The sequence below is a fragment of the Chlorocebus sabaeus genome, chromosome 1 (assembly GCF_047675955.1).
Source record: "Chlorocebus sabaeus isolate Y175 chromosome 1, mChlSab1.0.hap1, whole genome shotgun sequence".
Lineage (NCBI taxonomy): Eukaryota > Metazoa > Chordata > Mammalia > Primates > Cercopithecidae > Chlorocebus > Chlorocebus sabaeus.
The window spans coordinates 103,917,650-103,934,784 of record NC_132904.1 but is presented as its reverse complement, the minus strand read 5'-3'; the positions used below and the strand labels follow the sequence as shown (position 1 = coordinate 103,934,784).

The 17,135-nt window shown below is 36.7% G+C and overlaps 1 protein-coding gene across 3 annotated transcripts in view; it reads left to right on the top strand.

Moving 5' to 3' along the window:
* The first annotated feature begins 5,558 nt into the window (after positions 1-5,558).
* The window catches only part of CWF19L2 (CWF19 like cell cycle control factor 2), a 122,486-nt gene continuing 110,909 nt past the window's right edge, over positions 5,559-17,135 (top strand). For 2 of the 3 annotated variants that reach the window (XM_038005260.2, XM_008020726.3), the window contains exons 1-3: positions 5,559-5,681; positions 7,297-7,407; positions 8,493-8,612. In XM_038005260.2, the coding sequence (XP_037861188.2) occupies positions 5,577-5,681; positions 7,297-7,407; positions 8,493-8,612 (336 nt within the window). In that variant the 5' untranslated portion in view covers positions 5,559-5,576. Of the gene's footprint in view, positions 5,682-6,409; positions 6,548-7,296; positions 7,408-8,492; positions 8,613-17,135 lie in introns of all 3 variants that reach the window. The other variant, XM_008020729.3, reaches the window with a different exon arrangement.

Here is a 17,135-nt window from a genome sequence, read left to right as displayed (position 1 = left end):
GAAAACTCGCTAGCCATATGTAGAAAGCTGAAACTGGATCCCTTCCTTACACCTTATACAAAAATTAATTCAAGATGTATTAAAGACTTAAATGTTATACCTAAAACCATAAAAATCCTAGAAGAAAACCTAGGCAATACCATTCAAGACATTGGCATGGGCAAGGACTTCATGTCTAAAACACTGAAAGCAATGGCAACAAAAGCCAAAATTGACAAATGGAATCTAATTAAACTGAAGAGCTTCTGCAGAGCAAAAGAAACTACCATTAGAGTGAACGGGCAACCTACAGAATGGGAGAAAATTTTTGCAATCTACCCATCTGACAAAGGGCTAATATCCAGAATCTACAAAGAACTCAAACAAATTTACAAGAAAAAAACCAAACAACCCCATTAAAAAGTGGGCAAAGGATATGAACAGACACTTCTCAAAAGAAGACATTTATGCAGCCAATAGACACATGAAAAAATGCTCATCATCACTGGCCATCAGAGAAATGCAAATCAAAACCACAATGAGATACCATCTCACACCAGTTAGAATGGAGATCATTAAAAAGTCAGGAAACAACAAGTGCTGGAGAGGATGTGGAGAAATAGGAATACTTTTACACTGTTGGTGGGATTGTAAACTAGTTCAGCCATTGTGGAAAACAGTGTGGCAATTCCTCAAGGATCTAGAACTAGAAATATCATTTGACCCAGCCATCCCATTACTGGGTATATACCCAAAGGATTATAAATCATGCTGCTATAAAGACACATGCACAGGTATGTTTACTGCGGCACCATTCACAATAGCAAAGACTTGGAACCAACCCAAATGTCCATCAATGATAGACTGGATTAAGAAAATGTGGCACATATACACCATGGAATACTATGTAGCCATAAAAAAGGATGAGTTCATGTCCTTTGGAGGGACATGGATGAAGCTGGAAACCATCTTTCTCAGCAAACTATTGTAAGGGCAGAAAAATCAAACACCGCATGTTCTCACTTATAGGTGGAAATTGAACAATGAGATCACTTGGACACAGGAAGGGGAACATTACACACCGGGGCCTATCGTGGGGTTGGGGGAGCGGGTAGGGATAGCATTAGGAGATATACCTAATATAAATGATGAGTTAATGGGTGCAGCACACCAACATGGCACACATATACATATGTAACAAACTTGCATGTTGTGCACATGTACCCTAGAACTTAAAGTATAATAAAAAATAAATAAATAAATAAATGGTGTTGGGAAAACTGGCTAGCCATATGCAGAAAACTGAAACTGGATCCCTTTGTTACACCGTATAAAAAAATTAATTCAAGATGAATTGAAGACTTAAACATAAGACCTAAAACCATAAAAAACCTAGAAGAAAACCTAGGCAATACCATTCTGGACATAGGCTTGGGCAAAGACCTCATGAATAAAACACCGAAAGCAATGGCAACAAAAGCTAAAATAGACAAATCAGATCTAATTAAAGAGCTTCTGTACAACAAAAGAAACTATCACCAGAGTGAACAGGCAGCCTAGAGAATGGGAGAAAATTTTTGCAATCTATCCATTTGGCAAAGGGCTAATATCCAGAATCTGCAAAGAACTTAAGCAAATTTACAAGAAAAAAACAACCCCACCACAAAGTGGGCAAAGGATATGAACAGACACTTCTGAAAAGAAGACATTTATGCAGCCAACAAACATATGAAAAAAAGCTCATCTTCACTGCTCATTAGAGAAATGCCAATAAAACCACAATGAGATACCATCTCACTCCAATTAGAATAGGGATCATTAAAAAGCCAGGAGACAACAGATGCTGGAGAGGATGTAAAGAAATAGGAATAAGTTTACACTGTTGGTGGGAGTGTAAATTAGCTCAACCATTGTGGAAGACAGTGTGGCGATTCCTCAAGGATCTAGAACCAGAAATATCATTTGTCCCAGCAATATCATTACTGGGTATATAACCAAAGGATTATAAATAATTCTACTATAAAGACACATGCACACGTATGTTTATTGCTACACTGTTCACAATAGCAAAGACTTGGAACCAACCCAAATGCCCATCAATGATAGACTGGATTAAGAAAATGTGGCACACATACACCATGAAATACTACACAGCCATAAAAAAGGATGAGTTCATGTCCTTTGGAGGGACATGGATGAAGCTGGAAACCATCATTCTCAGCAAACTAACACAAGAACAAAAAACCAAACACTGCATGTTCTCACTCATAACTGGGAGTTGAACCATGAGAACACATGGACACAGGGAAGGGAACATCACACACCAGGGCCTGTTGGGGGGTAGGGGGCTAGGGGAGGGATAGCATTAGGAGAAATGCCTAATGTAGATGATGGGTTGATGGGTGCAGCATACCACCATGGCAGGTGTATTCCTATGTAACAAACCAGCATGTTCTGCACATGTACCCCAGAACTTAAAGTGTGTGTGTGTGTGTGTGTGTGTGTGTGTGTATATAAAGTATACATATATAAAGTATATATATAGTATATATATAAAGTATATATAGTGTATATATATATAAAGTATATATATATAGAGTGTGTGTATATATATATAAAGAATGTGGGTACATGCATAAAGGACACAGAAACCAACCTGAAAGGGCTCTCACTGGCCTAACCTGGACCAATTTGAGGATCAAAATAAATACTGATAACTAATTTTTATGCCACTGAACAAAAACAGGAATCCACTGAGAAATCATGAATCCATATTATATAAAAATAAATAACTTGAAAATTTGGTACATAATTTACATAGTTTCAAAGAACCAACTTCACAAAATACTTATTAATTATAGAAGGAAAAGAAGTACTTTACAGCAGAGAAGTTCGGCAAATGCCACTTCATTTAAACAATCAGAATTAACACCACCAGTAATGGAACAAATAGAAATTATGAACTAGCCAACAGGATGAAGTAAGACCACCTCACTTCTGTGATAGTCCTGCTTAAGAGGCCTAACTTGAATTTAATCACAAAAGAACCTCCGACAAACCAAGTTGAGTGACATTCTATAACACAACTATCCTGCAATCTTCATGAAACTTTTGTAGTTAATTGTGATCATCTGACCTATTTCTGGATCATAAGATTTAAATGAAAGAAACTGAACTAGGTTTTAGGAAAAGCCATCATTTTTCTAATAAAAAATGAAGCCAGCTTAGCTAGGATTCACTGTTTACCCTTTGTCCTTCCTCTTTATTCTTGTTTATCAGATGCCATGAACAGATGTGAAAGAACGTGATACTCTGCTTGTGACAACATAGACTTAAGTCACAGACTGCAACAAAGCAGAAAAGGAGAAACAATTTGGCTCCTTCAGCAATTGCACCAAACCTGGACCAGCTACTTTAGGCTCCTTGTTACGTTACCCTTTATTTGATTAAGCCATGTGACTGGATTTGCATTAGGTGGGGCCAAATGCAAAACTAGCTAAAATAACCTGCTTTTTCTTTCTTTTCTTTTTTTTTTCTATTTTAACATATCTAGTTCCCCTCTCTAACCCCAACATTTTTTGGGGGCAATTTTATTTGTACTGCATATTTACAAATTAATTTATAGAGAAATGATTTTTTATGATGTTGTCTTCTTTAAGCACATAGCATACCTCTCCATTTGTTCTAGTCTTTTTGGGGAGCTTATGCAAAATTTTAAAGTTTTCTTCATATAACTCTGCACGTTGCTCTAGACTGAATGCTTGTTTCCCCAAAATTCTTAGGTTGAAACCTAATTCCCAATGTGTTGGTATATGGAAGTAGGGACTCTGGGAGGTGATTAGGTCATGAGGGCGGCACCCTCATGAATTCCTATAAAAAGAAGTTCTAGAGAGATCCCTCTCCCTTTCCGCCATGAGACACAGCAAAAGTACTGCCCTCTAGGAACCAGGACATACCCTCACCAGACAGCAAATTGCCCAACACCTTGATATTTTCCAGCCTCTGGAACTGTGAGAATTACTTGTTTGTTATTTATAAGCCATCCATTCTATAATATTTTTGTTATAGCAGCCTGAACTGATTAAAACACACGTTTCTAATATAATCAGTTTATTTTTATTGAATTGATGCAAAACAGTGAAATGGATGGTTTTTCTACATTCCAAGAGAATCTGAAAAGACGTTGATGCTAGTTATGACAAAAATCAGTTAATGTAGTCAGTTGATTAAATATTACAAGATCAATTAGTAAATCACATTTGAAAATAAAATGAATACTTTCCATTGCATATCAAACAAGTAAGCATTGTGTGCTCAAGATTCAGACTGTCATAGAATGGTAGTGAATGTAGAAACTCTTGGAAAGCTTCTTGCAAATACACATTAAATTTTATGAAACCTGAAGAGAAAGAGTATTCACCTTAACCTGGCTTATGTTACCTATTTTTAGCGTCTTTAAGGTACCGTTTATAACTAATTCCCCAGCCCTCTTCTTTATAATTATAAATGTAAGCTTAGTGTCTTTTTTTTTTTTTTTTTTGGAGACGGAGTTTTGCTCTTTTTGCCCAGGCTGGGGTGCAATGGCACCATCTGGGTTCACCGCAACCTCCGCCTCCTGGGTTCTAACGATTCTCCTGCCTCAGCCTCCCTAGTAGCTGGGATTACGGGCGCCCGCCACCAGACCCAGCTAATTTTTATATTTTTAGTAGAGAAGGGGGTTTCACCATGTTGGTCAGGTTGGTCTCGAACTCCCGACCTTAGGTGATCCGCCCGCCGTGGCCTCCCAAAGTGCTGGGATTACAGGTGTGAGCCACCACGCCCGGCCAAGCTTAGTGTCTTATTCTCAAAGCATTTCATCACTTTAGGATGCCTTATTCTTCTGAACTTAGAAGTTTTGTTTGGGCGATACATCCGTAAAACAAAACAAAGAAATCCCCACACAAATAAATACTTGCCCATCGTAATGAAAAATGCTTGGATGGATACGTATGAGCAAATAATATCAGGTCAGAGAAAAAAATATAATGTAAACTTCTAACAACTTAAGTAAGCACGGATAAATTGTGAACTGCAATGCAAAATTCATGAGTGTTTCATACATTAAATAAAACCCACGAAAACAAAACACTGAATCTTCAAAGCAATTCTGCCCTTCCTGCCCGCTTCCACTACGTTTCTGGCAGCCTCCCTTCATTCCATTCCTCCAGCACAGGGAAACGATGCTTTGGCGACAAAGGGTACTTCGACAGAAAACTTTGGGGAGGTACCAACTCAACTTCCAGGAGTTTGCAACTTAGGCGATTTAAAGACGAAATCGGTGAGAAAGCTGTTAATATAGTGCAAAGTACATAATAAATGTATTCGGGTATTAATCCTGCTCACAGTCGAACCCAACACCCGAAAGAATTAAACCCTCCACGATTCTTCGGGTCTTTAAAACCTGGGGAGCAGTAATGCTAACCCTAAGCGCCCCCAGATGTGCGCATGCCCCGTTGGTGGAGCAGTGCTCCTCCTTCCTCGGGTCCGGAAGTCCCGGTTTGTTTATTAAATTACGACCGTCGTAAACTAGAATTTCCCTACGGCTTCTTAGCTTTACGATGGCAACAAGTATGGCGGCTGCTAGTGGTAGATTTGAAAGTGCGAAGAGTATCGAAGAGCGGAAAGAACAGACCCGGAATGCCAGAGCCGAGGTGTTGCGCCAGGTACCTCTGTTTTGAGGCCTTTGCAGTTATTTAGCGTTGTGGGAGTTGAGGGTTCCCTTAAGCTAGCCCACCCACCCCTTCCCTCACCTCGTCAGTACGGAATCTCACCTTAATTTTGGTGAGGTCTCCCTTTGCAATGCCGGTAAACCCTTTTGTAGCTACCGGTTTTTTAGATGTTCTGGCAGGTGCTGGATGCTCATTCTCTTTTCAGGGAGATCTTTTTTCCCCCAACTTTCTTTACCTTTTAAGTTATCCATTCTTTATATTTCTATCATTCGGACTGCGCACTTTATAGGTCCCCTGCGGCTGTTAAGGACTCTGCCAGCATGTCTCGCAGCCTCAGTCATTGCTACTACTGTATCTGAAATGAAATTTTCCTTTTTCAGGAACACATACAAGTCACACTTGAATAGACTCAGTTTGACATTTCCTTCTCCTGTCTCTATTAGTATCAATTCCAGACTTACTGTAAGCTCTTACCAATCCAAACAAAAGTTAACACGAATCTCAGTATATTTAGCCTCTCACAAAAGATCGCGAAACATTGTATCTCTCTAAACTTCAGATACTTAGAGGTAACATACAAAGAATGGAGAAAGTAAACTACTGAATTATCTGACAATCTATTCAATATGTAAGAAATGTGGCAATGAAAGAGAAAAGTTGTAGTTGGAGAGCAAGAGAGTTCAGTGAGGGTTTTTTTTCTTTTTTTTTTTTTTTAATTTAAGTTGGAAGAGTTTTAAACCAGTTTAAATGCAAATGAGAAGGAGCCAGCAGAGAAGAGGGAGAGGAGACTCTAAAGAGAAAATGACTACAGCCAGATTTTAAAGCGGAAGAATGGGCGATTAATCTTGGATAAGTAAAATGTTGGTCTTGTTTCCTAATTTCAACATATGTAATGTGTGTATATATATACACACACACACATATATATACACACACATATGTATTTATAAGTCATCCTTTTTGGTATTTCAAGCAGGTTTTGGAGGGAGTAAGGTTCGTAAGCTGAGATAAATCTTATAGTAGAGATATGCATATAATTTGAAAAGCATCAAACTCAGCTTTGGAATTACAGGGAAAGAGAGAGAGGGTAGGAATGATTTCCTAGGAAAAACTTGCTTTGTTTGACTGTCATTGAAGAATGAATAAAAATTACCAGTATGATCTTTTTTTCCTACAAAGATGATTCTTCCTAAAGCATTTTGGGGGCTGAGTATTGGGGTACAGGCATTGCATATTGAAGGCATGGAGGTCTAACTGTTGCAAAAGTGCAAGTGTAAGGCATGGGAATGGTGAAGGGAAAAGGGATTCCAAGTCATATTGAGGTAGGGAGCTTAGAGAGAGGGGAGGACATGAACTCAGTCCCTCGATTCTCTCTGCTTGGTAACTCAAATCACTGGAGATTGGAAATGCAGAAGGAGAGATTTTTGCTTTGTTTTGTTTTTTAATGTTTTTTTCACACTGGAGAAGCAAATTCCTGGCAAGGAATAAACATTCATTCATGAGTGAATGTTTTTATATAAAAATGACAGAGGTTTTTGTTTTCCTTTTTTTGTGAAAAGCAGTTGGATCAATTGCCAGTTTGTCTTTTTTTTTGTTTGTTTGGTTGTAGGCCAAAGCCAATTTTGAAAAAGAAGAAAGGCGTAAAGAACTTAAGCGACTTCGGGGTGAGGATACATGGATGCTACCTGATGTGAATGAGCGAATCGAACAATTCTCACAGGTGAATACTAACAGGTTTACTTGATGTAAGGGTATCTGTCCTTTTTTGCACTTATTCAAGTTAATATTGGAGGAATAATTTTATAGAATGTTTTCACGAGTTACAGAATATCAGTCACATAGTTGGTGTTGCTGAATAGTTTCATTTCTTTGGCAGAAGGAAGATATTGTAATATTTTGGACATTATGATTCAAAATTTGTTGTTTGAGTTGGCTAGTAGAAGACTTAGCTTCAAATTTCTGGCCCACTATAGCAAGCTTATAGGCCTAAAAATTTATGCATTGTAAGCTTTATGTATTTATTTTATCTTTTTTTTTAGGTCTGAAGCCTGTTTTCCTATACTTTTTTTAAAAATTATTTTTAATTGACAAATAATTGTGTAAATTTATGGGGTACATGTGATGGTTTGATCTATGTATACATTATAGAAAGATTCAGTCAAGCTAATGAACACATCCATCACCTCATCAACTTATTTTTTTGTAGTGAGAACATTAAAAGTCTATTCTTCAATGGTTTTGAAATAGACAATACATTATTATTAACTGTGGTCATCAGTAATAGATCACTAAAACTTATTTCTAGTGTCATGAAAACTTTGTACCCTTTGATCAACATCTTCCCTTTCCCTATCCCTGCTCCTTCCCCTCGCCTCTTCCTATAATTTTAATTTGTGCTATCTTGTTCTATTTTTTATGGCCTAATAGTCTTGTATAAAATTTTGGGGGGACCAATGGAGGGATATTATATGTATATGTGTTTGTGTGTATATAGATGCATATGTATACATGTTTGTGTATATATGTGTTTATTTGATTATATTTGTCACATAAATCTACAAATAAAGCTAAAATTTTCCCAGTATTTTTTTGGTAAGAAGTCTCAGTTATATGATTTATTGATAGTGCATATATTATAGAAGGTGTGTTAAGATTTCCTGAAATATTTTATTTATTTAGACATATTCTTGGTCTTATTTCATCAAAGATTTAAAGTTTTTTAGAATGTCGATTTTTTTCTCTCAAAATACATCCTTAATTAAGATGAAATTAAATTCTTTTCTTGCCTGTTCAAAATGATTGTAGGAACATTCTGTGAAGAAAAAAAAGAAAAACAAGCATTCAAAAAAAGCAAAGAAAGAGAAGAAAAAAAAGAGCAAAAAACAGAAATATGAAAAAAACAATGAGTCATCTGATAGCTCATCGGTAAGTATGTACTAAAATTAATCAAAGCAGCTATTTGAGAACATTGTGTTTGAATGTATAACTTATGGGAACTTAAAATACAAGAAAACTTAATCTACTTGGAGATGTCCAGGAAATATTGGAAATGTTGATCTTCAATTTCAGAGAAAGGTTAAGAGGATAGGGATGTAATTTGGGAATTATTGCTAAGCACAGCACTGGATCTTGCCCAAGGCCTGCTATAACAATTACCTGGCTACAGCCTATGTTCACTCAAGGCCCTGAGGCTCTGCAATGAGCAGGTGGTGAAGCCAGGTAGGCCTGTGTCTTTCCCTTCAGGGTGGCAAGTTCCCCCAGGCCTGACGTGGGTCCAGAGGTGCCATCAGGGACCCAGGTACTGGCGTCAAAAACCTTAGAAGTGTGCCTGGTGTTCCGTTAAACTGTAGCTGAGCTGTCATTCAACGCATGAATGGCAGTTCTTCCCACTCTTCCCTCCCCTTTTCACAGGCAGAGGGCGTAGCCATCGCCATAGACCCACAGGTAGTACTGGCAGGCTACCACTGATGTTCCCTTAAGGCCCGAGAACTCTTCAGTCAGCTGCCTGGCCTGGGACTCAGCCTTTAGGGCAGTGGGTCCTCCCTGGGCAGATCCAGAAATGCCATCCAAGAACCAAGGACTGGAGCTGGGGACCCCAAGATCCCTCTTGGTGTTCTACTACTTTATGGCTGAGCTGGTACCTAAGGTGCAAGACAAAGCCCCCTTTACTTTTCTCAAGCAAAAGGAGGCTCTCCCCATAGCCATCACAGCTGGGAATGTGCTGAGTCTCACCTGAATCCAGCAAGTCTCATGTTCACAGTGAAGGCCACAATGTAGTACTTGGTTATTGGTGCTGGTTATTCAGGGCCTAAGGTCTCTTTAGTGGATGCCAGCTATTGCTGAGCTGGTATCTAAGATGCAAGATGGAGTCCTCTCTTTACTCTTCTGTCTCCTCTCAAGCAGAAGGACAGGGTCTCTTTTGGAGCCTCACGTTGTGCAGCCTGGGGTTGGGGGAGAGGTGGTGCAAACACTCCCTTAGCTACCCCAGTTGCCCCTCCCCCGCCACCCATCTGTTTGCTCTGAGGCCAGTTTTAGCACTAGGAGTCACCGAGGAATTCCACATCCTTGCTAGTACTTGGTATTGTCAGTCTTAGTAATTTTTAGCTATTCTACTGTGTGTTATATCGTGTGGTATTTCCCTGAAGAACAAGGATGCAGAGCATCATTTTAAGTCCCCATAGGGCATTCTATGTCTTCCTTTATGAAATCTGATTTATTAAATATTTTCTTTTTTGTTTTTCATCATTTTTTCTTAGTGCTTCTGGTATCCTAATTTTTGCACACCTGAAGATTGTGATTTCTCCTGTGTTTATGCTATTATTAAATTTTTTTTTTGTTTTTTTTTTTATTTTAAAGATAGAGCCTCACTGTGTTGCACAGATTGGAGTGCAGTGGCCCCATCATGGCTCACTGGAGCCTCAAACTCATGGGCTCAAGCAGTCCTGCTGCATTAGCAGCCCAATTAGCTAAGACTACAGATGTAGTACGAAAGTTGTTTTTGTAGACATAGAGTCTTATGATGTTGCCAAGGCTGGTCTCGAAATCCTGGGCTCTAGTGATCTCCTGCCTCAGCCTTCCAAAGTGCTGGGATTACAGGTGTGAACCACCATGCTTGGCCTCCTATTTTTTTTTCCCTGGAAGTTTTATAGCTTTGGCTTTTTTGCTTATTTATAATCCATTAATATTTTTTATTTATGTTATGTAGTGTCAGTTTTTTTCCCACATGGATTTCCAGTTTTTCTAGCATCATTTGTTGAAAAGGCTGAATTTTCCCTATTGGAAGGAATTTTGGGAGATAGATATGTTAAAATATTCTTTCAGTCCATTATGCACATGGTACATCTCTCTATCCATTTATGTCTTCTTTGATTTTTCTCACAATGTTCTGAAATTTTTAGTGTAGAGGTCTTACTTTTCGTTTGTTATATTTTTTTCCATTTTGTTTTCTGGAAGTGCTATTGTAAATGGAATTTTAAAATGAATGTGTTTACAGCTAGTATATAATTATAGAAGTGATTTTGAAACGTTAGGGTCAGAAAAAAAAGAAAAATGAAAAAAACTGCTTTTGATGTATTTACCTTGCATCTTGTCACCTTGTTAATATTACTAATACTAGTGTTAGCAGCTTTTTTAGATTTCTTAGGATTTCTAGGTAAATGGTATGTCATATGTGAAGAAGATTTTTACTTTTTTCTTTTCAGTCTCTGTGCCTGTTTTATTTGTTAATTTTTGTTGCCTTATTTCAGTAGCTAGGACTTAAAAATAGTGTTGAATGGAAGTGGTGAGAGTGGACATGATTGCCTTGTTCCTTATCTTAGGTGGAAAGAATTCAGGTTTTTACATTTAAGCATGATGTCTGCTGTGGGACTTTCATGTATGCCCTTTCAGATTAAGGAAATGCCATTCTATTTCTAGTTTTCTGAGAGTTTGTATCTTGAATGAATATTGAATTCGGTAAGTGCTTTTTTTTGCATCTGTAAGTGTTAAAATTTGCCAGTGAAACTGTTTGGTCCTGGAGTTTCTTTGTGGAATGGGTTTAACCACAGAGTTAATTCCTTTAATAGGTGTGTTAAATGTTTTCTATTTATTCTTGAGTTAGTTTTAGTAATTTCGGTTTTTCTGGGAATTTATTCCATAGAAATTGTCGAACTTATTGTCATAAAGTTGTTTGTAATATTTCCTTTGTTCTTTTAATGTTTACGGAATCCACAGGGACATCCCCTGTTTCATTACTGATTTTGGTAATTTCTATTTTCTCTTTGTTTCCTCCGTCAGTCTATCTTGATGCCTATCAGTTCTATTAATCTTTATTTATTGCCTCTTAGTTTTCCTTGAATTTTCTCTGGTTGTGTTTTCTATTTCATTGATTTAAACTGTATTTATTCTTTGTGAATACTCATTTTGTGTTTAATTTGCTCTTTTTTTTCTAACTTTCTAAGATGAATGCATCGCCATTAATTCGAAATCTTCTTTTCTAATGTGTGTTTATTTTATGAATTTTTCTCTTAGCATTGTTGTATCTCTATGTAACTTTGATGTTATATTTTCATTGCTGTTCCATCCAAAATATTTTTTACTTCACTTTTTCTTATTCATGGATATATATGAGTTTTTAAACTTCCAGATATTTGATTTTACTAGTCTTCTTTTGGGTTATTGACTTTGAATTTAATTATTTTATTATACTCTGTATAATTTCAGTTTTTGAAAAGTTTTTGAGACGTTTTATTTTCTAGCCTATTATCTTTCTTGGTGAAAATTCCATATGTGTTTCAAATGAGTATGTATTCTGCCGTTGTTAGGAATAGTGTTTTATAAATGTCAATTAGGGAAAGTTGATTTATACTAGTAAGTTTAGTGTTAATGATTTTCTGTTCACCTGTTCACTCAGTTACTGAGAAAATAGTATTGAAATCTCTTAATTGTTTTGTGGATTTTACCTATTTCTGCTTTTAGTTTTGTCAGTTTTTGCCTTACGTATTTTGAAGCTTTATTAGGTACATAGACGGCTCCTTGACGAACTGACTATTGTTATGAAGTTTTCCTCTATCTTTGGTAATACTCTTGTCTGAAGTCCGTTGTGTCTCATATTAATAAAGCCTCTTCAGTTTTCTTTCTTTGTGTGTTTTCATCGTCTTTTCAAAATTCTTTTAGTTTTAATGTATCTTTTTTATATATTGAAAGTGTATTTCTTGTAAGCAGTGTGTAATTGGGTCTTGCTTTTTTTAGCTAGCCTATCAATTTCTTCTTTTTTATTTTATTGATTGATTAACAGAGTCTTGCTTTGTTGCTCAGGCTGGAGTGCAGTAGATCACTGCAGCTTCAACCCCTCAGGCTGAAGTGACCCTCCCACCTCAGCCTGGTGAAAGCTGGGACTACAGGGGTGCACTACAACGTCCGGAATATGAGTTTTAAGTATATATGAGTTTTAACATTTCCAGGTATTTGTGGATTTTATTAGGTTTTTTTGGTTATTGACTTTGTATTTCATTATTATTTTGTTATACTTTGTTTAATTTCAGTTTTTAAAACGTTTTTGAGACATTTTATATTTTAGCCTATGATCTATATATATTTTGTAGAGAGATGGTTTTGCCATGTTGCCCAGGCTGGTCTCAAAGTCTTGGCCTTAAGCAGTCCTCCCACCTTGGACTCCCAAACTGCTGGGATTACAAATGTGAGCCACTGCACCTGGCCTCTTTTTTTTTTTATTTTTTTTTGAGATGGAGTCTCACATTGTCACCCAGGCTGAAGTGCAGTGGTGCAGTCTCGGCTCACAGCTCTTACTTTTCAATTAGGTGTTTTTTGTGCTCTCTAATCTGGTAGCTGTATATGGCTTTTAAGGTTTTAATTAAAATTCATTAAAATTATATCAGCCAAATATATGTGGCTACTATATTGGACAGTATAGGTATAGAAAAATTCTGTTGAATAGTACTGGTTTGGATTATTTATGTTTAATGTAATAATTGATATGGATGAGTTTAAGTCTACCATCTTGTTATTCCATATCTATTTTTTGTTTGTTCTTTTTTCCTTTGTTCCTTCCTTTTCCTGCCTTCTTTTGGATTAAGTGTTTTTTAGCATTCTATTTCATCTCTGCTATAGGCTTATTAGGTATAGCTTATTTATTTTTAACGACTGCTTTAAGTCTCATGCATATTTTAACTTACCATACTCGACTTTCAAATAATATATAATTTTACTTTTATAATTAGACTTTCTCCAAAATATATTCCATTTTCTCCTACCATATTTTTTGCTATTGTTGTCATATATTTTACTTCTACATTTGTTGTAAACTCACATTGTTTATAATTTTCAATGTCATTCTTTTTATTTTTACTTTAGTCAGTTATCTTTTAAATAAGTTACACATGTGAAAAAAGTCTTTCATATTTACCCACAGATTTATCATCTCTGATATTCTTTATTATTTTATGTAGGTCTGAATTTCTGTCTAATACCATTTTCCTTTTGTCTGTAGAACTTCCATTAATGTGTATTATAGTATAGATTTGCAGACATTGAATTCTCTCAGCTTTTGTTTGAAGATTTCTTTTATTTCATCTTCATTCTTTATTTTTTTCTTTTACCTTTCATCTTCATTCTTTATTTTTTTCTTTTACCACAAACTCAGAAGTTCTTACTAGCAATCTTCATTTTTCAGATACTTTGCTAGACACAGAATTTTGAGTTTATAGTGTTGTCTTTTTGTTTTGTTTTGTTTTGTTTTTGCACTGTAAAGTGTCATCCCATTGTCTTCTGGTTTGCTTTGTGCATATTGAGAATTCTGTAGTCATTTTAATCTTTTTTTCTCTGTATATAATATACCTTTTTATTCTGGATGCTTTTAGGGCTTTTTTTTAATCATTATTTTTTAGTGACTCAATTGTGATATGTCTTGATGTTGATTTCTTTGTGTTTATTCTGCTGTTTTAGTTCATTTGCGCTGCTATTCCAAAACAAACTGGGTGGATTATAAGTGACAGAAACTTACGTCTGACAGTTTGGGCGGCTAGAAAGTCTAAGATCAAGGTGCTGGCAGATTTTGTGTCTGTTGAGGGTTCAGTTCCCCATAGATGGCTGTCTTCTCAGTCTAACCTCATATGGCAGAAGGAAGTGCTCTTGGGCTATGTTTTATAAGGGCACTAATCCCATTCCCAGTCATCTCCCAAAGGCCTTACCTCCTACTGTCATCGTCTTGGGGGTCAGGATGTCAACAGGCTGCTTTGATTTGTGAGTTTACAGTTTCCATCAAATGTGAAACTTTCAGGCTATTTTTTTCAAAGTGTTTTTTTCTGTTCCCTCTCATTTTGGTAGTCTCCTTAAAATAATGTCTCACAGGTTGATGAGCCTGTGTTCACTTTCTTTTTAGCCTTTTTCCTTTCTATGCTTTGGGTTGGGTGTATTTTATTGCTATGTCATGAGCTTCAGGGTCACTGGGCCTTTTTTGTTTGTTTGTTTGTTTGTTTGTTTTTTGAGATAGAGTCCCGCTCTGTTGCCAGGCTGGAGTATAGTGGCGCAATCTCAGCTCACTGCAATCTCCACATCCTGGGTTGAAGTGATTCTCATCCCTCAGCCTCCCAAGTAGCTGGGATTACAGGTGCACGCCACCACGCCCAGCTAATTTTTTGTATTTTTAGTAGAGACGGGGTTTCACCATGTTGACCAGGATGGTCTCTATCTTCTGATCTCGTGATCTGCCTGCCTCAGCCTCCCAGAGTGCTGGGATTACAGGCGTGAGCCACCGTGCCTGGCCCATTGGCCTTTTCTTTTGCTGTGTCTAGCTTACTGTTATCACTATCCAGTGACATTTTCATTTCAGGTACTGTTATTTTATTTTATCCTTTTTTGTCATTAGAAGTTTCGTTTGGATCTTTTTAATGTTTTTCAGTTTATCTCCTCATTATGTTTACATTTTCCCTTTCCTGAACATATTTATGATAGCTGTGTTAAAGTCTTTGTTTGCTATTTTATTCTCTCTTGTTTTTTCCTGTTCTGTTTCAATTATCTCTTCAGTCATTTCAAGAGAATGATTTTTCTCTTGAATTTGGGTCACATTTGCTTGCTTCTTTGAATATCTAGTAACTTTTAATTGGATGCTGAACCTTATGAAAGTTATATTGTGACTGCTGGATTTTGTTGACCTCTTTAGAGGGTATTGAGTTTTCTTTTGGCAGACAGTTAATTACTTGTGAATTAGCTTAATCCTTTTCAAGGCTTGTTTTTAAGTTTTGTTCATATGCATCTAGAATAGCTTTACTCTAGAGCCGGTTTAACCTTTCTACTAAGGCATGACTCTTGTGGGTTCTCTGCTGATTGTCATGGATGTTCAGCGAGGTTTCTTTATTCTGGATGGTAGGAACTAGAATGTCTTCAAGCCCTTTGTGAGCTCTGGGGATTGTTCTGCTTACAGCTCTTTGGTAATTGCTTTCTCCATGATAATTTTTCTTTGCCTGACCTTGTGGACTCTCATCTTCAGCATGTTCAGCTTAGTCTTTCTTTAAAGACTCCACGCGTCCTTCAAGTAGATTTCTGGCACTCTCTCTCTGTGTAGCTTCCCAACTGTACTTTGTCTCAGCCTTCACAAAGTTCAAATTCTGTTTCCTTGGCTCAGTGATGTTTTCATGTTCTACTTGGGTTACCCCACTATGCCACAGTCTAGAATGTGCCTTTAGACAAAAAGCTGTAGAGATTGTAGTGTTCATTTTTATTCCAATTTGTATATATTTCTAGTCTGATGCCATTTACTTTGTCATGGACAGAAGCAGAAGTCCTCAGGGTCCCTTGATTTTTGCTGGTAGCACTTTCCTGTCTTAGTTCCACCTTCTAGGTTTGGACCACTAGATAGAATTAGGGGTGTGGTTAATTCTGAAGGCTGCACAAGAGAAGGAGAGCCCTGAAGGCTGTGTTAGGTCAGGAGGCGTATTAAACTTGATTGTTAATGAGTTCAAGGTAAAATGGAGATAGAAGCTAAAATTAGCAAGAGAACTGAAGTCATAGCATGGGGAGCATTAATTTTGCTGAAGTGGTAAGGTGAGTGAGTGTATAATTATGAAAATGAGTATAGGTTGCTGCTTAAAGTTTCTGACTGGTGCTATTGAAAGAGTAGAAAAAGACATTTCAGTTCATTTCAGCTTGCATTTATCAAATGCTTATTATTTGCCAGACACTGTTCTAGACATGGAGAATATAAAAACATTTTTTTTAAACCTTTAGGAAACTCATTTCCTAATTGGATAAATAGATACACAATGTTAATAATGTGATTTTGTAGTAGATTTTGTAGAAGATGATGATGGCTTTGTTTTCTATTGTTACTGAGTTTAGCATGCCATCCAACATGATGCTGTGGTAGTACAGGGTATTAAGAGGGATTTCATTGGCTAACTTGTTGACAAAATGATGCTTGAATTGAGACTAGATAGATTAGTAAGCATTAGGCAAATAAAGGTGTGCTTGACATTTCATGCATAAGGAATTGTGAGAGCAGAGACATGGAAGTGTGAAATAATATGAGTGTGAGTATGTGTGTATGTATGTAAATATAACTATAAGCAATTCGATAGTACTAAATTATAAAACAAGAGGAGGGGGTGAATGGAGATGAAACTGTAAGAATTGATAGGGCCTTGTAAAACAAGAGCTTTGACTTTATTCAGTAGGGAATGTATCATCTAATTAGGTTCAGCTGCATTTATTAGAAAATCTCAGAATAGCCATTGATTATACAAAATAGAAGTTCATTTTTCTCGTGTATGAAATAAGTCAGGTAGAAAGTCTAGGGCTAGTATGGTCTTCTGGAACCCAGGCTTCTGTTGTCTTGCTTTTCCATCATCCTTACAATATTGTCCCTTAGTTCAGATAACAGGAAAGAGGATGCTCTTTTTTTCTTAACTTGACTTCCAGAAAGATCCATAAAATACTTTTGTTTACATCTAAATG